Raw genomic sequence first — 23,006 nt, forward strand, 5'->3', positions numbered from 1 at the left:
TTTGTTTTCTGCAACATTCGCATCTTCAGAATCTTTCTCTTTCTTCTTCAACTTTGGGCAGTTAATCTTCCAATGTCCTTTCTCACGACAGAAAGCACATTCATCTTTGGCAACTCTACTTTCAGATCTTCTTCCTTTCCCTTTTGATTTGCTCTGCTGACGGCCCCTGACCATCAATGCTTCATCTGCTGTATCTACTTTACTTTTCCTTTTATCCTGCTTTCTCAATTCATGACTATATAAAGCAGAACTTACAGCATCAAGAGAAACATTTCCCTTCCCATGAAGTAACGTTGTTTCTAAGTGTTCAAATTCATCAGGAAGGGACGATAGCAACATCAAAGCAAAATCTTCATCCTCAAACCTAACGTCAAGGTTTAACAAATCCGCTACTAACTGATTAAACTTAGTTATATGCTCATTCATCGTAGTACCTGATTGGTATTCAAACCTGAACAGTCGTTTCTTCATGAGGAGCTTATTCTGACCACTCTTCTTCAGAAACTTGTCCTCCAATGCTTGCCACAGTTTCTGTGCAGAAGTTTCATTCTTCACAGCATACTTCTGCTCTCTGGACAGGCACGACCGAATTGTTCCGCACGCCAACCGATTCATGATACTCCACTCTTTTTCTTCTATACCATCTGGCTTTCCGACCTCAATAGCAACATCTAGACCCTGCTGAAAAAGACAATCTAGAACCTCACCTTGCCACATGCCGAAATGCCCAGTTCCATCAAAGATCTCCACCGCAAACTTCAAATTCGACATCGGTGTCCTCGTCCAAGATGACGAAGGAGTTGACGCCCCTTTTGAAGACTCCACCATGCCAAGGACGAACCTTCGGCTCTGATACCACTTGTTGGGGAAAAACTCTGACAGAAACACAAAAGAAGAAAAAACAAACTGAAAGAACACTAACAGAATTTGATAACGGAGTTCGGCCAAAATATTGCCTACGTCTCCGAGCACTAAGGCTATCAATTAATAAGGAAGAAGAGATACAAATTTGGGTGCAATAAACCAAAGAGGGAAGAGTTTCTTTTATACACTAAGAAACTTCCCCAACTCCCATCATCTTCCGATGTGGGATTTCTGCTAATTGTGAATATAGTTTCTTTTATATACTAAGAAACTTCTTTCACTCCCATCATCTTCCGATGTGGGATTCTAATTGTGACAAAAACAACACTTCCTTCAGGTAGCGATGGGGAAGAACAAGAATATCTCCTTATCGAGGAGGCCCTAGGGATCGAAGATTTCTCTGAGTTTATGAGATGTAAATGGGAGGCCAATCGATGATTCTAGACATTTGTGTTCTAGACATTTGGGGTCGGTGGTGCGAAACCCCGCAGCCATCTCGCACCATCAACTCAAATGGAAGGCATTAAGTTCTGAGCAATTGGATTTACTTTGGCGTGCTATGATGGTGATAAATTAATTATACATTTAGCATTCAAATAAAATTTTATAACATTTAGATGTTTTATTTTTCAGGATACATTCAAAAGTATATATATGGTTCTATCGATCAACATTGAGCGCCCGAATTAGCACACTCCAGACATATATGGGATAAGTGGCGCTCCGGTATGAACATGGATTGCATCTTGGATCATCACAGAGAAGAGGCAGCGATACTAGTTAATCTCCTACCGGACTACAATCCAGGTGATTTAGAGTTCGTGTGTAGACACCATTACTTCACTGATAAATTTTTGGTACGGTTTCATAATTGAAATAAAAACTGATGACACTAATTCTAACTTCATTTTTTATTTTAAATACAGAAAAACAGTGGTATAAATGTTGACAACATGAATAAATTGAAATTTCCGCACCATACGGGCAGTAAACATTTTTCAAAATGTATGAAGATTTGGTATGTACATTATTTCAAATAACTTAATATGTAGAATGTTACTAATTTGATAAATAATTTATTTCAACAGGCGAGTGAAATAGGACAAACACTCACTATTGCTGAATTTTTTAAGAGGACCTGTACCCCAAAAGCTTCTAAAAAAACCCTAACCCGATCTCGAACGTACGAGCACAACAGAAGATCGTAAGTTAAATGACATTAACTGAAAATTTAATAATACTATATAGCTTATATAAATGAAAATTAATTTAAAATATGCAGGAGGATATAGAATAAGTAAGAAGCAATGAACAAGATATCTCCGACTTCGATTTAACGGAGAAAGTATCCGGACGCCAACTGAATGGGACAGTGATCGGTATAGGATCCGGCGTGCGGATCACACACTTTTGAGAGTTTCGACGGAATGACACAATTCACAATGAGCCACTGATTGGTTGTTGATGGAGGAGAATGAAAAACTTCGGGCAAAAATGAGAGAAATAGCGTTTACAGTGGGAGGAAATCCGGCAGAGGGATGCAGAAAGGGAAGAAGAAAAGGATGAGGAATTGCGACGGGGGATGTGGAAAGGGATGCAGAATTGCGACGGAGAGAGGCGGGAAAGGATGCGTAAATGGAACAATATAAATAACAAAAGTTATTTTTTGAAACATTTGTAAGCATTTTGGTGGTTCATAATTTTGGAAATAATGACATTTTTGTTTATGAATGGTATTGTATATGTTTTGGTTTGACTGATAATAGAGTTTGGTTGCATAAAAAATGGATGGACAATTTGAGCCATTTTCAGGGACAATACCGAGAAATAATAGATTATCTCTCGGTATTTCACACGAGAGAAATACCAAAAGATAATAGAATAACTTTCGGTATTTCTTTGGTGGGCATTCCAAGAGATGATCTATTATCTCTCGGTATTTTTTCTGGGGTAATACCGATAGATAATAGATAATCTCTTGGTATATCCCATGAGAGAAAATACTGAGAGATAATCTCTATACCGAAAGATATACTGAGAGATAATCTCTTGGGGCAATATCGAGAGATTTTTGAATAACCTTTTGTATTTTTCTCTAGTGGCTATACCGAGAGATTTACGAATCTCTTGGAAAATACCTAAAAAGATTTACCAAAAGTCGATATAGCGACGAATGCTGACAGTTTTCTAATCTTTCGATATTGAGTTATACCGACAGATATAGGGTCAGTACCGACAATTTTTACACTTGGTAATGACCTTTTTCACTAGTGTGTGGTACGGTATTTTGTATGTACCTAAAAATATCGATAATTTTTTGAATCTAAAATCTATCTTGAACACAAAAATTGGAGTAATAAAAACATTAATATACCAATTCACTCTTCTCTTTTATCAGAATTTGATGAACATTGGAATTCTCTAAGGGACACACCTTATATCAAATTTCCTTAAATTTATTCAATCATCTGAGTTCCTCAATGTCAACAATATTGTTGTTATTTATTTTAGGAATATGAGTCTAAAAAATGCACTAGTGTAATTTCTATTGATTTTCTTTAGTGTTCAATATGTATTGATTTTCTATTCCAAATTTAATTTGCGATCACCTGAATTTGACAATTTCGTGGTTGCAATTTGATTCTTATTTTGTTTGTCATGTATTGATTAAAGATGTACGATTATTACACAACATGAAAAATCATATAACAATTCTCATCTACTACTGAAGTAAAATATATTTCATTTATATATACTCTTTTGAATTACATTAGAAATCGTTTTTATTCACAACAACTAAGTCAAAATGAGCATTTTTCATATTTTGTCTACTATTTCTTCTTAATAAATCATAGACATTTTATTGCTTCTATATGTTAATTCAGATATTCTATTATTCTCTCATTACATTCTCTATATTTTACGTGAACAATTGATTATATATTCAAAATAATTATTATAAAAAGAAAAAATAATTGTATTTATACAACTTGTTTTATATTAAAAATAAATATATTTTTAGTTTTCTCAATCAACTATCAATCTTTCTCTCAAACTGTCATCTAATCTTGAATTTGATTTTCTACCAACCTCTAAAATCAAGAAATATTACAATTGTTTTCATTTTTAAGACTTAAAAAAATGTGTCACAGATCACAAATGTTGAAATGTTGAAAATGTAATTAAGTTAGAAAACACTCGTGGATCATTAATCCAATATATATTGTTGCGACAACTGGATCCGATATTAGTGGTATTAATTAAAAAAATAAGTCAACATTCTAATTTAGAAGCTTAATTATAATTATATTCTCTTAATGGTGTGCAAGTATGCCATTATTTAATTAACAACTTATTAATGGCGTGTAAATATAATTAATGAATTAAGTACTATTGAAAACTCAATTAATTTTCTCTCACTCTAAATCTTTTTTAGATCAAAAGTCATTTGATTGCTTTTCTATTATTGATTTTTTTATACAAACAGTTGTGATTTGTTGGTATGCCGCGTTTTATTTAGTAATATTATATTTGTTAATAAATCCAAATAATTATTCTATTTTTGGTGAGTAGTTTGTAGTTATAACTCTCTTAACTCTCTTAGTGTGAAGAAGATTATATCTATTTTTTTAGAAAAAAAAGGATAAATTTGACATATTTATAGTTAATTTTTGTTTGACCAATAAATGTTTTTTAAATTAATCTTTTCGCTGGGAGTTCTTTTATATAAATTTCTTATAAAAATTAATATCATAAATAAATTATAATTTTAAAAAACATAACAAAATATATATATATATATAATATAATAATGCTTAAAGTCAACTATCACCACATTAATCTAGGTAATCATAAAGTATAAGGTGTTTTCTCTTTCCTCTTTAATACTCTATTTTTCTTAATTAAATTTTGTTATATATATATATATATATAATATATATATAATATATATATATATATATAATATCGTCAACTAACACAACATTAATCCACTTCATCATCAAGTATAATCAATGTATTTCTCTCTCTTCTCTCGTACTTTATTTTTCTTAATTAAATTTTGTTTAAATTTAGAATTAAATATTAATTATAAATAAACCTCTAATAACATCAACAAATAACCTAATTAATTCTCATTAATTGAATTTAACATTAAATATTAATTATAAAACTCCAACAACATCAATATCAACTTATGTTATAACTATATGCAATTAAACTAATTAAACAAATTAAATCAAAATTTTCATTTTATTCTCTACCCAAATATTTTCCTTTCCTATAAATAATCTTAGATCAACAAAGTTCAACTATCACATCAACAAGGCACTGATATTTTCTCTCCACTCTCTCATACTATTCCTTCTTAATTCGTTTTGTTTTCCCTTATTATATATATATATAATATATATATTTGCTTACCATATATAATCTAAAAAATATATATTTTCATTATTTTTTCTTAGTGATCATGTCTTTTAGCTATGTATAAGGAGCTAACATTTCTTAGCTCTTCTCAAAGATATTTCTTAAATTTAATGTGTCGGTATGCTAGATTTCTCTATGGTTTCGATATGATCATCAAACTTGGGTTGTGAAGTTTGAGGCCTATGAAGCTTGTGGAGGCCCTTCTTGTGAACTTTAAGGAGTTCTTAATATATTTAGTAGATATGTGTAGAATTGCATAGGAGGAATTTCAAGGTTGAAGAGGTATAGGAAGAAATTTTTCGTTATTGAAGAGGAAATTTTGTACCATCATTGGTGAGGAATACTGGATGGCTAAGGTTTGGAAAAAAATTCGCAGATCAAAAAATTGTATATGAAGATATTTCGCATGAGAACAAGATTCTAGAATTTTGGTGGCTACCTCAAAAGTTTTTTATTTTGCATAACTTTTTATATGGAGGCATGGAGCGTTATAATTTAATGTTTATTTTTAGTGTATGTTCTTGTAACCATTCTTCAATGCATTTTAACATTTTAGATCTGTTTTTCATAATTTAGTAATATATTTTTCTTTTCTCTTTTATGGGGTTAATATTTGTTAAATATATATTTTTTTTGGAATGTATATATTTTTTTTCTTTTGGTTTATTATGACCATATATGTTTATACAAATTTTTTTGTAGGTCCTCTATTTTAAGATATGTTTATAAAATAAGTGGATTTCTCTAATAGTTGTTCTCTAACCGTTGTTTGTCTGGTTAGTTATATTGATATTATGTAGTATTATCATGTCTTTTTATAAATACATAAACATAAAAATTCAAGATTATTTTGATAATTATTTTCTATATATATATATATATATATATATATATATATATATATATATATTATATTATATGTATTCTAAATTAATATATATTTCTTTATTTATCTCTTGCAAAATAAAATTGCTAAAGTTTTTATAAAAGATAATTTTACATATTTATTTATAAATATTTCATACAATTTAATTATATTATGAAATAACTACTAATACATAATTTATTTTTTCTATTTTTTTTCTCTAATAATATATATATATATATATTATATTTTTTTCATATAAATATATTCTCTTTTATTAAATTAAATATTTTATAAAATTTTGTTTATATTTTACCTTAAAGGGTATTTTACTAGTTTATATAATTTTTATAAAAACCTGAAATTATATTGGAATTAGAATTTTGGTTAATTCAAATTCTTAGGTTTGGTTGAACCTTTAATTTTAAGAATTAGAAATGAAATTAAAATTAAAATTATAATAAAATTTAATCTAGAGTAATTTTATAATTCTCAATTCTATTCTTTTTGACTAGAAATTGTAATTCCATTTTTTTTTTTGTATGTTTTTCAAACAAAATAAATTATTAATTTTCATTTAAAACACAATTAATGTTTTTAATCGATAATTTATTTTTTGAATTTAGGATTTTAAAATACCGAACTGATATTTTTTTAATTTAGTAAATTAATATTTTGAATAGATATATATTTTGTTGTTCTCGGGAAAAAATGTGTGCTAAAAACTCGAGGAATATCAGTTACGCCGAAAGGAGATTTGTCGTCACTGATATTGCTAACTATCAACGATGGCGAATGGAGACTATCGTCGCTGATATTGTGAATACATATTTAAAATATATTATAGACGTATCAACTTTCATAACTAACTACAAACTCAATAATTCTATAAATTATTAAATTTTATTTTTATCGCACATATTATTAAAAATTAGTTCATTTAATCTTTGTTGAGTTAATTTATTTTTATATATATATAACATGTGTTGAAAATGGTTAATGTAAATTAAACATAATAATAATCGTTTAAACACAACAACAAATAAATAAATTAAATATAATATTAAAAAAATTAAAAAATAAAAGAAGAAAAAAAAATTATACAACCACGTTGCCCAATATGTTATGAAGCTTGTAGGTTCTTGAGAAAACGATTAACTCCTTCTGACGGACTCTATCGACTTTCTAAAAAAAAAATTAAAATTCATCATAATAATAACATTATAAATGATACTTATCAGACGACACAATCATTAAAGTTCGACGATTTTTTACAAACAAGATATTCTACCATAAAATAATTTGGATAATAACATAAATATATAGGTTTGTCATATTAGCCACATCTATCCAAACTTCTTAGTAACTATCCAAAGAATCGGGCATCACTTAATGAATTCTAGTAATACTACACAAAGACTCTAAATACTAAACAATCATCGACAATGTAAAAGTAAGTGAGTTGTCGATTCAACCTACTCGTGACACATACGACATACCATAATACAAATTTTTTCATTCACATATCATCCGTAAAAAAGTCACTATGAATAGTGCTCCATCCAAAGAACGAAATCTTGGATGGAATATTTGATTATCAAATCTTCTCCTAACAAAAATCATATCGAATCATCTTAGTGAACAAATTGTAGCAATGCCTTACAAGAAAACTATCCATGTCTTTCTAACACATAATATCTTGTTTTGACAGGGACACTTGTTTGCGTTCTACCAAAAGTAAAACTCTATTATGGGAACAAGTCTTCATAATATTTTCTTCTATATCTAATTCGGCTAGCGAAACCACTAGACCGATGATCAAACATGTTCTTAACTGTGACATTTCTACATATAGAAATGGAAGCAAACTCATGATATGTCGCAACTAAACATTTAACATTACACCAAATGTCATTCCAAAAACTAATCGAAGATCCATCTTCCAGAATGAATTTGGACTGTTTGCGAAAACCTTTTCACATAGAATAAATTCCCCTTCAAATGTTACGTCCCACTAGATAATTAGACCTTTTTGGTGAACTAACTAGACCAATCTTGATAATGCTTACATCTTTCATCAATGCCCAAAGACTATTCAACTTCTTTACAAATCTATTACACAATTTCGATAGAAGAACCTTAATAAAGGAAATAAGATCTCGAATATCCATACCTCCTTGATCTTTAAAACATTTAATTTTATCCTAACTAATTTGATAACAAAATAATAAGTTAGAAGATATCCCATAGAAATTTACACATTATTCTCTCCATTTTCACCGCCACATTCTTGGGGAGAATGAATAAAAAACATCATATATGTGGGCATAAATGACAACATACTCTCAACAAGGATTAACCAAACCCTTTCGAGATTATTTTGTTTTTCCATTTGCATAGCTTACATTCCATTTTAGTGATAATTAGGTCCCAAAAAGGCCTTTGATCTTAATTTGGCACCCAATGACATACCTAGTTAGGTTGAAGGAACAGCGCTAATTTTGAAACACAAAAATTTTCCAACCTCATTCTTCTTTTATTCAAAACATTTTTTGAGAAAAAGATGTCTTGTTAGTATTAACTCAAACACCGGAACAAATACCGAAAAACCATAAAATATCTCGAAAATACTTAAAAGTATTGTAGATGACTTGAACCATGTAGAATATTTCATTAAAAAAAATAAAATGTGATATGGGAAAAAAATAACTTATTGTCTCATAACTCACTTCACAGATGATTCCCAAGTTTTCTACGAAGACCATCATTTTTTAGAGGGCTTCCAAAATAATGACGAATAAGAATTGATAGAGTGTGTCACCCTTTCTAATCCCTTGGAGCTCTCGAAAAATCCTTAAAACTCCCATTTACAATGAAAGAAAACTTAACCGTCGAGAGAATCTAATCTAGCTAATCCATTTCACACTTATTCACATTATGTCTACTATATTGAACAAAAAATCCAAATTGATGTGATCATAAGCTTTTTCGATGTCTAACTTGACAAAAAAAAAACATTTTTTTGTCTCCAGAGTTAGTTTAGTCAATGCACTCATTGATTATTAATATCACATCGTAGATTTGATAACTTTGTTGAGTACTATCTAATTACTAGATATGACTGTCTCTAACATTCTCCATAGCCTGTTGGCCTAATATTTTAAGACAATCTTATAGAAAGACAAAACGAGATTGATAGGCCTAAAGTTCTTCACATCATTAGTCATTAGAGTTTTACGAATGAGACATATCAAAGTAGAGTTCTAACTTTTGTCAAATAATGAGAAACGATAAAATGAACAATTACTTCCATAGTTTCAAATTTTAAGAAATGTCATACCTTCTTAAAAAAAAGCCAAAGTAAGCCCATCACTTCCCATCACTTAATCATTTTAGCACCCTTTAATGGTCCCCTCTCCTGTCAAAAATTGAGCCTCCAACATATCTTATTGCACTGTACTAATTGAATAAAAAAATTACTCTAACCTTAAATAGCTCTTGAACAAACTTTTATAGAACTTAACAATACTCAAATAGATTTCTAGTTCACTATCATGAACTTCCCTCTCGAACGAGATCAAATTAATCACATTATTTCTTGTTTGCGTGTTAATGATCCCATTAAAGTTTTTGGTGTTTCTATCAACAACTCTAAACAATGTAGATATAGTACGCTGGCGTTCCCCAATTTCTTCCTTCTTACATATAGCGACCAACTTGCTAACAATGTTAATCTAAGAACTAACCTCCTCTGCGAAAAGTTCATTAATCTACACAATATTGTCAATGACATTAATTTCATTACATAAGTCATTGATTTTAGTAAAAATATAGCACGATCGTCCACAAACCAACTTTTTAGAAACGTACATAGATTCCTTATGTTTGCAAAGAGGTTACTCAAAAATTGTGAAAGAACTGGTCCATAGACCGCATAAATTACCCAATGAAAATTATCCTCCAAATTTCTTAATTGAACGTTAACCGATTATCTACCCAAATAACATCCATTTTCTCATACGAGTCTTTATTCCATGCCACCAGAATTCCACCTAAAGCCTCTTAACCACACAACCACCAAATACATAGATCCTTAGGATGCCCTATCTCGATTAATCAAAATAAGTTGCATATCAAAAATTTATTCACAAATAATATATTTTAATTAATAAACAAGAGGTGATATATATATATATATATATATATATATATAATTAACAATTTACAAAAACTAAATTAGACAAGGAGTTAAATTATCCATTTGTTAACAATTCATATATTTAGATAAATTTTATAATTTAAATCACTAGTTATACAACTACATAAGTCAAACTAAATACCTTTAATTTATTTTTTCTTGTAATTGGTTAAAACATTTTTAATAATTTGACCAGACAAACAAATCAATATAGAAGCCAGATTAGAGTCTCCTTCCTCATCGAGGTTTTTTTTTTATCACATTTGTTCGTGATTATTCCATATTGTTTGAGTTTGATCGTTAATAATTTATGACAAATGATGTCGTAGCTTGAATTGTATTTGTTTTATGTGGTTTTCATCATTTGGTTGCAACCTTTGCGATTAGATGATTATTGAATAAATTTTATCATTTCTAAACAATTTTGGTTAAAACTTTTGTAAACCTGAAATAAGATCTAAAAGGAACTAAAGAGCATCAAACAATAAAGACTTACATGTGGAATTTAAATTTACATTATGTGTACTAATAAATTATAACAACGTGAATAATTATGCTTTTTAAAATAATAATGGAGTTTATTTTATTTAAGGATTCTTTAATTAAATAATATAGAATTGAAGACATTTAGCTATATAAATGAGAGGTATCAATGCAATTAGAAATAAGCAAATCCAATTGAAATATTAGAAATGGAGAAGCAATTTGCCCTTGCGCAAGTTATCTTCTTCTCATGTTTCATTATCGTTTATTGTCAAGCTGCCATTGATGAAAACTATGGCATTTCTTCTCTCAACAGAAGCAGCTTTCCTCATGGCTTTATTTTTGGAGCAGCATCTTCTTCTTATCAGGTATATGCATATATTAAATTAACAAGAATCTTGTTTAAAATAATTTCTATTAACTAATTAATTTACATTTAACAGTATGAAGGAGCAGCAAATGAAGGAGGCAGAAAACCAAGTTTGTGGGATACATATACTCACAAACATCCAGGTTTCATTCATTATATTTATGACTGCAAAATACCCAAAATTTATATATGCTTTAATTCAATGAATATATAAAAGGGTTAGTTTTGTACTTTAATTGTATTTAAATTGATGACAGAAAGAATAGATGACCACAGTACCGGAGATGTTGCAATCGATTCTTATCACAAATATAAAGTAAGAATAATTCTTCACTTTTCGGTCCACTTTAATGTATTTTTTAGGTATACACGATTTTAGCTGATATTGTTTTAATATTTTCAGATTGATGTCCAATATTTGAAAGACATGAACATGGATGCTTACAGAATTTCAATTGCATGGCCTAGAATAATCCCAAGTAATCTACTATACAAACATCAACTTTCTTAAATATTGTTCATAGTTAGTTTATATATTTAACATATATTTTGTTTTAAATTATTCAATTGCAGCCGGAAAGCTAAAGGATGGTGTAAACAAAGAAGGCATCCAATATTATAACGATCTAATAAACGAGTTGCTGGCTCAAGGTTTTCACAATAATCTCTAAAAATCAATAATTAATAATCTATAATCAATAAAATAACTTCTATATGCCATCAAATTCCTGATATTGTAATTATATACCTCAAATTCCTGATATTATATATATATTTGTAAAATATTAATTATATTAGGTAAAATCCCGTTCGTGACTATCTTCCATTGGGATATTCCTCAACCCTTAGAAGATGAGTATAGCGGTTTCTTGAGTCCTCTCGTTGTGTAAGTAAATTTGCAATACTATTTATGTTAAATTTCTTACATTTATTATAAAAACATAGTACTAAGTGCATGTTACAAAATTTTATAGGCGAGATTTTGTAGACTACGTAGACATTTGTTTTAAGGAATTTGGAGATCGAGTGAAGCATTGGATTACACTAAACGAGGCATGGACATTTGCTGTGAACGGTTACGCAGCTGGAATTCTAGCTCCGGGTCGTTGCTCTCCTTTTGTCTCAAATTGTACAGGTGGAAATTCTGCAACAGAACCTTATATGGTGATGCACAACCAACTTCTCGCCCATGGGGCGGCGGTGAAACTTTACCGCGATAAATATCAAGTAAATTTTGCTAAACATTTAAACCGTAATTAATGTTATTTATTCATCGTTATTAATCCTAACAAATATAATTAATTTTCATTATTTAATTTGAAAATGAAGGAATACCAAAAGGGTACCATTGGAATTACAAATGTATGTCATTGGTTCGAGCCACTCACCAAATCAAAGCGAGATCTTGAAGCCTCTGAGGTAGCTCTTGACTTCATGTGTGGATGGTGAGTTCAAACCTGATTTAACTTCTTTTTTTCATACCAATATTCAAAATCTCTTTAATTAATTAATTCGCAAACAAATTGGTTAGGGTTATGGATCCATTGGTTAATGGTGATTATCCGAAATCCATGCGTCGTCTCGTTGGCTCAAGACTGCCCAGATTCACTAAAGTACAATCTGATCTAGTGAAAGGATCATTCAATTTTATAGGACTCAATTATTACACAGCAAATTATGCAACTTTTTCATCAAAGGTTAACAATAATGGTCTTCTAAGTTATACAACAGATGCTAGAGTGAATCAAACTTGTAAGTATATCGTATATATTTTTTTACTTCTTACTCACATTCATAATATCGAACAAACATTTTATGACGTTATTTATTTTCTTATTTGTTTCTAAATTTAAGCCCAACGCAATGGAATAGATATTGGTGCAAAGGTAATTAAGTTGTCAATTTTACAAATATGGGATAAATTAAATTAGTATATATATTATTTTGATTAATTACCTTATAATGACCTTCTATCTTATAGACTGCTTCAGTATGGCTCTATGTTTATCCAAAAGGAATTCGGAATATTCTCCTCTACATAAAAAATAAATATAACAACCCACTTATATATATCACTGAAAATGGTAAGTAAGGTTATTGTAATTGCTTTTTAAGTATTTAGAATATTGTTACAAATAGAGTTTTTGCGACCAAAACGAGCTGTTTTTACAGGAGTTGATGAATTCAACAATGCGACAATACCACTTAAGGAAGCCTTGCAAGATGAACACAGGATTACATTCTACAATAGCCATTTCTTTTACCTCAAACAAGCAATTGAGTAAGAACATTTACATTGAAATAAATTAGGTTATATAGATACTAATTCCAATTTATTGTTTGTATGATCACAGAAAAGGTTCAAATGTGAAAGGTTATTTTGCGTGGTCTCTAATGGACAATTTTGAATGGAACTCGGGATATACAGTTCGCTTTGGTATTAATTATGTGGATTACAAGGACAACAATAAGAGATATCCCAAACTTTCATCCAAATGGTTTACCAAGTTTTTGGCGAAATAATGATACAAATAATATGATGTTTTGTTTTTATTAAGAATAAGAAGACATGCATGATATAGTCTTTTTTTTTTTGTTGTCGTTGGATTGGACCTTAAGTGTGATTTTAAGATTTGGTATATGTATTTCTCTTTTGGATTGAACTTGGTCATTAAGGTTCTCCTGTATTTGTTTGTACATTTACATTTTGAAATAAAAAATAAAGTTTCTATTATGTGGATGTGTTGAAAACTTCCAAAATGACAAAATAATGGGGTGAAAGAAAGAGGATAATTAGTGTATATCGATCACCATGAAATGCTAAATAGTTTTAAAAATGGAGATACCAAATAAACAAGAGAATTATTTTTATTTTTTTGGAAAAACAACTTCCGTCATTTCATTAAAAATTCTCAAAAATGAAAAAAAAAAACCCACGAGTTTAAGAGAACATTCTAGACAGGACTATAAAATGATTTTGAAGTCATAACATTCTGAATAAAAGCTAAAAAGCTAAAAATAATTGATTTTTTATTTAATTATTTTAGTTATAAATGAATAGTTTAAGAGAATTATTTAACCGGTTGAGAATAGAGAAATTTAAACGAAAATTACACTTTATTAATATTAAAAGTATGCATTAAATAACTAATTCAAAAGTTACTAATACAAAATAAATTGTAGGACTAACGTCAATATATATTCGACAATTGAACGATGAAAGTAAAATAGTATCGACGACGACAATATATGGCGGTTGAGAGTGTGGACAGCTAGCTAGAGAAATGGGAAAATGAATAGTGATTATGGATTTAATTTAGGGATCTAATAGAAGGCCCATGATAATTTAATATATAATATGTAATAAGTTATATAATAAAAATAAAAATAAAAATAAATAATAAAAATGAATTCGGTTTTCGGTTTGGTTTTCGAGTTTAAACCTAAACTCGAAAACCAAACCGAAAACCGTATTTAAATTCAAATCGGTTTAAAATTCGATTCAAAAACTGAAAATGAAATTCGAATTCGGTGAATTCGAATTCGTTCGGAAGTTCGGTTCAGACCAAATATTCAACACCCTATTAAAAGTAACTAATAATTTTTAATTATTACAAAATAAATTACTAAATTGAATATCTCTTCGGAATAAAATAAATAAAATTGAAAAGTTAATTTTTAACTAAAATAATTAAATAAAATTAAATAAATTTATTTTTGATGTTGTTAACTTTTCTTAAATTTATTCACCACCTAAAAAGTATGTTGTTTATATGCCTAACTTTTGACAAAATTCTCAAATTGGATAAATTGAATGTATTAAAATGATAGTGTTAAACTTCTGTCATGTGTCAACCACGTTTGGTACATATGTGTAATCCCGTAAAACTTTTTGGTTCGGAAAAGTTCGAGATTCGAAAATTTTAACATCGGTTTGCGTGTCAAAAATATTCTTTTAAAATAAAACATTATTTTCAAAGATTTTCAAACAATCCTTAACAACTTTTAAAATTTATTAAAAATAATTAATTTGAAGTTCAATTTTAAATAATTCGGGAATTTGCATTAATCAAACTAAAATTTGATTTTTTTGAAAATTCATTGTTTAAATTAATTCGAAATAATTAATTTAAAATATTATTTTTGAAAAATTGTCGCCAATTAATTTTTGAAAATCAATAAAAATGGCATATGTGTACAAAAATATTGGTAAGCATTTATAAAAATATATAAATAGAAATATCCCAAAAATATTTTGAAATCATTTTCTAATATTTTGGGATTTTTAGAAAATGACTTGGGGTTCTAAAATTACAAAAATAATTTTAGATTTTGAAAATGGAACCAAACGGGCCTTAGCACGGGTGTCCTAGGCCTTGGGTTCATTTTCATCGGTTGGGGGTCTAGGACCCTCAGTCAGACCCATCGGTCCGGGCTAAGAAGCCTCGGTCTAGGTGCTAAGGACTCTCGTTCCTTGACTTGGATTTATTGTTCAGGGTGTAAAAACCATCAGTCCTAAGTTAGCCTCGGGCTAACTTTATTGGGCCTGTTTGGGAATTCTTGGTCGTGGTTGAGATTCCTCGGTCATACGTTTGACCTATCGGTCCTGGGTTGAAGTCGTCGGTCCTAGGTCTGACCTCTCGGTCGGATGTAAAAATCTCAGTCGGACCTCTTGTTCCTAGGCTAACAAGCCTCAATCCTCAAGAACATTAGAATTGCAGGTTTGGCAATTTTGATGGGGCATGGATTCTTTGATCCAAGGACTGGGGTAGCTTCACAATGTTCCCATAAACATTTAGATCATCATTCAAGGTATCAATCGACCTAGATGATGATCAATTAGTTCAAAACAATTTGTAGCCCAAAATTAATTTTTTTATTTTAAAGTGGTTTGAGGTAAAATGAGCTAGTCAATAGCTTTCTTATACTATATATACTTGATTGATATTAAAACAAGAATACTTACTGTTCGTTTGGACCAATTCAAGAACTCAAAAATTTCAATTATTTTGATTTTTTTTTGTTTTTGATCAAACATGATCGGAATGGATTAAACATGATCTAAACATTTGCCCAACATCATTACAATAATGTTGGGAAGCGTTTTGGGTTTTGATATTCAAGGATTAGCCCAAGAACATCAAACCCAATTTTTTGTTTTTTTTAAATTCAAATTTGGGTTTTCTTTTTAAGACTGATTGATTGGTTCTATCTTTCACAGAAATCTCATACCAGGCATCATATAAACTAATGAAAATTGAAATATAAAAATATCAATTTCAAACTGGAACTATGAATTAATGGATGATTAGAAGCTTACCAAGGATTGAAGAAAACTCTTTTGACCTTAAGGAAGCTTTTGGGATGCATGGATCCAAGCTTTAGATACTTATGCATAATTTAAAAAAAAAAAATAGAAGTTTTGATTATAAATTGCGGATTTTCAATTTCTTCTGTTTGAGGCCCGAGATATTATCCCTTAGTTTCAAAATAGTTGAGGGAGGCTATTTATAGCCTCCCGGAGTCAATTGAACCATCCAAGTGGATCGAATAATTCAAAAGCCATTAATAACATTTTGGTTGTTCTTAGATCAACTTGCCGGAATAGGCAGGATTGATGCCTAGATTTGTAGGGGAAATGATCACCATGGCAGGGTGATAATTTTACCTTTTGAATTAGACGATTTGGTTGACTATAGAGAAATTTCTCATTTTGGAAAATCAAAGGATGAAACATCATCCTTATCTTTCTGGCGTTGCGATGAGAAAGATGGTGGCGGATGAAACGACGTCGTTTCAAGCATATTTAGAAAATGGGGAATAATTACCAATTTTTAGTGCTTACAATATGCTTTATTTATTTAATATAGATGAGTTAATATTAACTATTTTAAAAGAGGTTGATACTGACCCCTTTATATCAATAATTTTTTTTAATTGTTGGTATAACCCCTTTATTATCAACCGCAGAACAAACTGTTACTATTTTTGGTAACTATTAATGTTTTATTTTGGATTTCTTTAAGAAGGCTTGGTACTTTCTTAAAATGGAAGTTATAGACCACTTCTATCATTTCTCATCTTTTGAAAGAAGTGGAACTCTATGTTGATTTGTCTCATTCGTAATGCTCCAATAACTATTGATGTAAAAAAATTTAGGCGTATTAGTTTGGTTTATATCTTTTATAAGATCATGTTGAAATGTTTGGCTAATAGACTTTGTGGGTTCCAAGAACAGTCATCTCTAGAAATTAGACGATGTTCAATAAGAGACATCAAATTTTTGATGCAACATTAGTTGCCAACGAGTGTATTGATTCGACTAATTTGGGAGGTGATAAATGTGCTTTTGTTAAGCTTGTTATTGAAAAAGCCAATGATCATGTAAATTGAGAATTTATATTTAACGTCATGAGTATAATGAGAATGAGTAAAAAATGGATTGGTTGAACAAGTTCTCAATTATTGTGAATGAGAGTTCTCATGGTTTTTATGAGATCTCTCGGAGGATCAGGTAGGGTGATCCGTTATCATCTTTCTTATTCGTTAGTGTCATGGAATCTCTCTCAAGATTGATGGTTTTTTTGTATAGAAAAATCAAGAGTTATCTGTGGTGTGGATTGTAGGGGCAAGAAGGACTTTGTTCTCCATTTCTCATCTTCTTGTTTCCGATGATTCTCTATACATGATTCAAGTCACTTATAGGAATTTCAAGTATCTTCGTGATATCTTTTGGTTATTAGGTGGCTACTCCGACCTACAGGTTAATCTTGATAAATCTGTTATCTTTTTATCATACTCGGTTCAGTGGAGGAGAAGAACAAGGATTTTCAATGTTCTGGGTTTCAATATTGATGTTCTCCCGTCATTATATTTTGAACCGAATATCCGACTGAATTCGTATTCACCGAATTTTGAATAAACCAAATTCGAATTTATTTTCGATTTTCAAATCGAATTTTAAACAAATTTGAATTAAAATACGATTTTAATTTTCTTCCGAGTTAGGGTTTCAACTCAAAAAACAAAAACTAAATTCTTTTTTTTTATTATTTATTTTAATTATATATTTTATTACATGTAATTAAATAATTACATATAATTTATTATATAATATATTAAAAATTCGAATTCGGTTTGAATTAATTATTTGAATTGAACTGAAATTCAAATTCGTTCGATTTTCGAATTAGTTAAAAAATTCAAAGAACCTGAATCGAGAAACTCGAATAACCCGAATTCTGAACCGATGAACACCCTTACCATTACCATTGGGTGCTAAAGCTTGTTCTAAAGACTCATGGGACCCGATCATCACTAAGATGGAAGGTAAATTATCAATTTTGTAAAACAAAGCGATCTCTTGGGGTCGTTTGGTTCTCATCAAGAGTGTTTTGGCCTATATGGCCATCTATATCATGTCTTTATTCATTCTTCCCAAAAGCGTGGCGATGAAAATTGAGAGAATTGTGTGTAAATTTCTTTTGGGATCGTCTAATCCTCATTTGATCATTTATTCAGTTGGGATTGGGTCAAGCGATACAAGAATCGGGGAATCTTGGTATCTAGGATCTTGTAATTTTAAAAGTCATTTCTCTCAAAACGGTGTAGTAGATTTGTATTTGAACCAAATTGGTTTTGAGTATTTTTGATCATTAGTAAATATGGTCATGTTTGGTCTGGATGGTTCACCCAAAAGTCTAATCGCCTTGCGGGCGGTAGCATTTGGAGTGGAATATATATTATTTATGGAAGAGTTATCGCGAGCAATTCAGATTCACTAAGGGGACGGAGCCTTAATTAAATTTTAAAATCGTCGGGTTACTATCCTATTATCTTTACTATCACTATTATGTTTTGGTATACTATTTTGGTTTGAAAGAGAACATCATATTTTTAGTGATTGTATTAAACTAATACATATAATCTATAATCACGTCAAATAAGGGAGTGCTTAGATCCTGACCTCCCACTTCAATATTTTTGATATTTAGTGTATAAAAGGGTTTTGAAAATAAAAGATTCAAGAAGTTGTGAATTTAAAATGAAGTGTGGATTTCGAGAGATTTTATTAAGGATGAATGGTGATTCTAAGAACAAAATTCAAAAATCATACCAAATATTAACGTTATAATTATCGTGTTGATTTGAGTAACTACATAAACTAGTAACAATAGAGAAAACAAAAGAAAGAACACAAGATATAAGGAGGTACGGTCATACTACTTACATCATTGGGAGTGTCGTCAAATATATTATTTCACTCTTAGGGCTAAAACCCTATATTACATAGATATTATAGAGTAGTATATTATGTAATAAAGACTAAACTACTTTAGGTCATTCCCATTAACTCTAAACTTAATTAACATGTGTATATAATCCACATACACAACAATCTCCACTTTAGAAAATATTCTATCTCATAGGAGATAAATCACATACCTTCACCTTTGAGAAATTCAAGCCTTCTTAGAAGATAACTATATAGATTTTTAGTCACTCCAAGTGGGCTTACCTACCACCATTCCATAAAAACTTGAGACATTCAACAAGCCCAGACAATGTTTGAATTTGTCGGTAGTAACTGGTTTCGTCAACATATTAGCTGCATTTTCACTAGTATGAACCTTCTATAACAATATCTCACTAGATGCAATCAGCTCTATGATCTTATTAAAATCTCACATCAATATGCTTCGTTCTAGAATGGTACACCTGATTCATTGCCAAATAAATGGTGCTTTGACTGTCACAAAGTAATTGAACTCCACCTTGCTCAATACCAAGTTCCTTTATTAACCCATTAAGTCACAAGGCTTCTTTAGCATCTTCATCTATCGCATCTATTGCATGTATTTAATATCCTTGTCCATCTTTAGATATTTTTCAGAAAAAAGGTTAAAATGATTTTCCAAAGGAGTGGACACATACTTCAAATAGCTCATCCCAAATCTGTCTAGTACTTTGTAACATAGTCCCGTTGAGATAACCACAATTTCCTTGAGCTTCTCCTTGTAAATTTCGTACAAGAATCTTCTTCGCATTACCTAAGTCTTTCATATAAAATTCTGGCCCAACAAAGCTTTAAAGCTAACAATATCATTCATATGTTGTGTTGAAATCAACATATCATCCGCATAAAGTAACAGAAAAATAAAAGACCCATCATTAAAGCTTTTGACTTAAACAAAACAATCGTACTCGCATCGTCTATAACCAATTTTAATCATGTAAGAGTCAAATTGTTTGTACCATTATCCTGAGAAGCTTAAACTCCTGAAGAATCATCTCTAGAGCTTTGAAAAGAAGAAGTTCAGCAATATCTCCAATAGAGCTCTAGCTGCTAGAAAAGAACTGGAAGAAGTTCAAAAAAGGTTATTAAGGGATGATAATGATGAACAACTCAATGAAATAGAAAGGGATGCGCTTGAAAATTTCTGGAAGCTGAGTCTTCTTGAAGAGAATTTTATTCGACAGAAATCAAGATAAAGCTGGTTCTCGTTGGGTGACAAAAGCACAGCTTTCTTCTACAGAAAATGCAAGGCTAGAAATATGAGAAACAATGTATACAGGATGAAGAATGATGATGGTGAATATGTTCAGGGTCAAAAGGGTGTACAAGATTTGGCTATCGATTTCTATAAGCAGCTTAAGGGTACAAAAAAGCAGCATCAAAGTCACCTGAATACCTTGTATCAGATTATTGATAGAAAAATTTCATCAGAAGATAGTCGTGAGTTGATAAGGGTGGTCACGAAGGTTGATGTTAAAGAAGCTTTGTTTAGTATTTATGGAAATAAAAGCCCGGGTCCAGATGGGTTTAATGCATAGTTCTTCAAAGACAATTGGCCGGTTGTGGGTAAAGACGTTACTGATGGGGTTTTTGAGTTTTTCAAGAACAGGAAGATGTTAAAGCATTGGAATTCAGCGGTCCTAATCTTGATCCCTAAAACTGCGGTACTAGAGAAAGAACAAGATTTCAGACCAATTTCCTGCTACAATGTGATTTATAAAATCATTTCAAAAATTATTTCTAAACGATTTAAAAATGTCATAGAAAAAATTATAAATCTTAACCAATCTGCATTCATCCCCGATAGGACAATCTCTCATAATATTCTTCTCATGCAGAGCCTTTTAAAAGGCTACGGGAATAAGAAAATATTCCCGAGAGTGACTTTCAAAATAGATATCAAGAAAGCTTTCAATTCTGTTAGATGGGAAGCCATTCGAGACTTTCTGGGTATATCTGTTTTTCCTATGATTTTTATTGATTGGATTATGTAGTGCGTTTCATCATCCTGCTTTGTTGTTAGCGTCAATGGAGTCCACAAAGGCTATTTCAAGGGTGAAAACGGGGTAAGGCAAGGGGACCCTCTCTCTTCTTAACTTTTTGTAGCTATCATGGCGATCTTTTAGAGCATCTTCGCGATATTCCGAAAGAATCGTCCATACATCTTTCACCCATTCTGTGAGGTAGAGGAGGTAATCCATTTATTCTTTGCTAACGATTTGTTCATTCTAGCGCACGCAGACATTGATTCTATTAAAACTATTAGGGCTGCACTAACATTCTTTTCTGAGGTTACAGGTTTAACTATTAATGAAAGAAAAAGTGTGACATTTTATGGAGGCGTGAATAACGAAACGAAACAGGACATCTTCAACATTATGGGCATCAAGGAAGGTAGTTTTTCCGTAAGGTACTTAGGATTTCCGTTAATCGCGAAGCACATCGAGATCTCACACTACAAGCCGCTAATTGAAAAGGTAAAAAATACGATATCTAGTTGGGTAGTGAAAAAACTTTCTTATGCAGGGAGGATCGAATTTATCAAAACCGTGGTCATGGGCATAGTTGACTACTGGGCGCAACAAATGGTCATTCCGAAGAAGGTAATGAAGGAGCTCGATACACTGATGAGGAACTTTATCTAGGGCAATAGCGGAAGAGGAGGAAAAAAAGTCAAATGGACCACTCTCTGTAAACCGAAGGACGAGGGAGGCATCAGCTTGAAGAACTGTATCGAGTGGAACAAGGCTCTCACCTTAAGCATTTGTGGGATTTTGAGCGCAATCAGGAGTCACTATGGATCAAATGGGTGCATACAAGGTTTATGAAATACGAAACCAGCATTTGGACCTGCAAAATTCATGAATGTATGAGTTGGTCTCTAAAAAAGATTCTTAAACTAAGAAACAATATTGCAGATCTTTATGACATTCGGCTAGGGGACGGGAAAGACACTCTATTTTGGCACGACCCCTGGTTCGAAAACCAGTCTATCATCCACAAGGAGGAGTTTCAAAATACCCGCATCAAAAGGGACTACACAGAAGCGAAAATCAGAGACATTAAAGAAAGGAATTGAGACTCACTCCTGAGAAGAAATCTAGAAGGACAGAGGATACATGACAGACCGGATATTCATGAATGGAAAGCTGAGAACAATGGGAAGCTGGTATTGAAGGAGGTAACACGGGAAAAAGTATAGAAAGTAGAATGGGCTCCTCTTGTATGGTCAAAGAAGATTATCCCTAGACACCAGTTCATCCTATGGATCGCCTTTTGGGAAAGACTCAACACTCGTGATCGTATCAACAAATATAAGCATCCCAGACACGAACTGTCTTTTATGTAGAGGAAATGAAGAAACCATAGATCACCTATTCGGGAGTTGCTGTATTATTTCAGAGCTTTAGAAAAGATTCTATAAATGTCTGGAGCTGATCAGTTTCCCAAGCGAATGGTATGAAATCAAAGATGCAGCACTACTCAAAGCCAAGGAAAATAG

General features: G+C 30.8%; 1 protein-coding gene across 1 annotated transcript; it reads left to right on the top strand.

The window, feature by feature from the left end:
- Nucleotides 1–11,047: 11,047 nt before the first annotated feature.
- Nucleotides 11,048–20,700, top strand: LOC124938987 (beta-glucosidase 12-like). The gene is made up of 15 exons (XM_047479506.1): nucleotides 11,048–11,206; nucleotides 11,282–11,351; nucleotides 11,466–11,524; nucleotides 11,612–11,687; nucleotides 11,782–11,859; nucleotides 12,007–12,094; nucleotides 12,183–12,435; nucleotides 12,538–12,653; nucleotides 12,740–12,960; nucleotides 13,063–13,094; nucleotides 13,190–13,292; nucleotides 13,348–13,489; nucleotides 13,563–13,645; nucleotides 17,835–17,971; nucleotides 20,506–20,700. Exons 1-15 carry the CDS (start codon nucleotides 11,048–11,050, stop codon nucleotides 20,698–20,700), a joined length of 1,812 nt encoding a protein of 603 aa, XP_047335462.1.
- The last annotated feature ends 2,306 nt before the right edge of the window (nucleotides 20,701–23,006 follow it).

Source organism: Impatiens glandulifera, chromosome 5, assembly GCF_907164915.1.
Source record: "Impatiens glandulifera chromosome 5, dImpGla2.1, whole genome shotgun sequence".
Lineage (NCBI taxonomy): Eukaryota > Viridiplantae > Streptophyta > Magnoliopsida > Ericales > Balsaminaceae > Impatiens > Impatiens glandulifera.

What these genes read in the sequence shown, in the direction of transcription:
- LOC124938987 (XM_047479506.1), top strand. Translation starts at nt 11,048, where the DNA reads ATGGAGAAGCAATTTGCCCTTGCGCAAGTTATCTTCTTCTCATGTTTC. An exon ending in GAATAGATATTGGTGCAAAG is followed by an intron (nt 13,095 to 13,189) that starts GTAATTAAGTTG and finishes TCTATCTTATAG; the next exon opens with ACTGCTTCAGTATGGCTCTA. An exon ending in TATATATATCACTGAAAATG is followed by an intron (nt 13,293 to 13,347) that starts GTAAGTAAGGTT and finishes TGTTACAAATAG; the next exon opens with AGTTTTTGCGACCAAAACGA.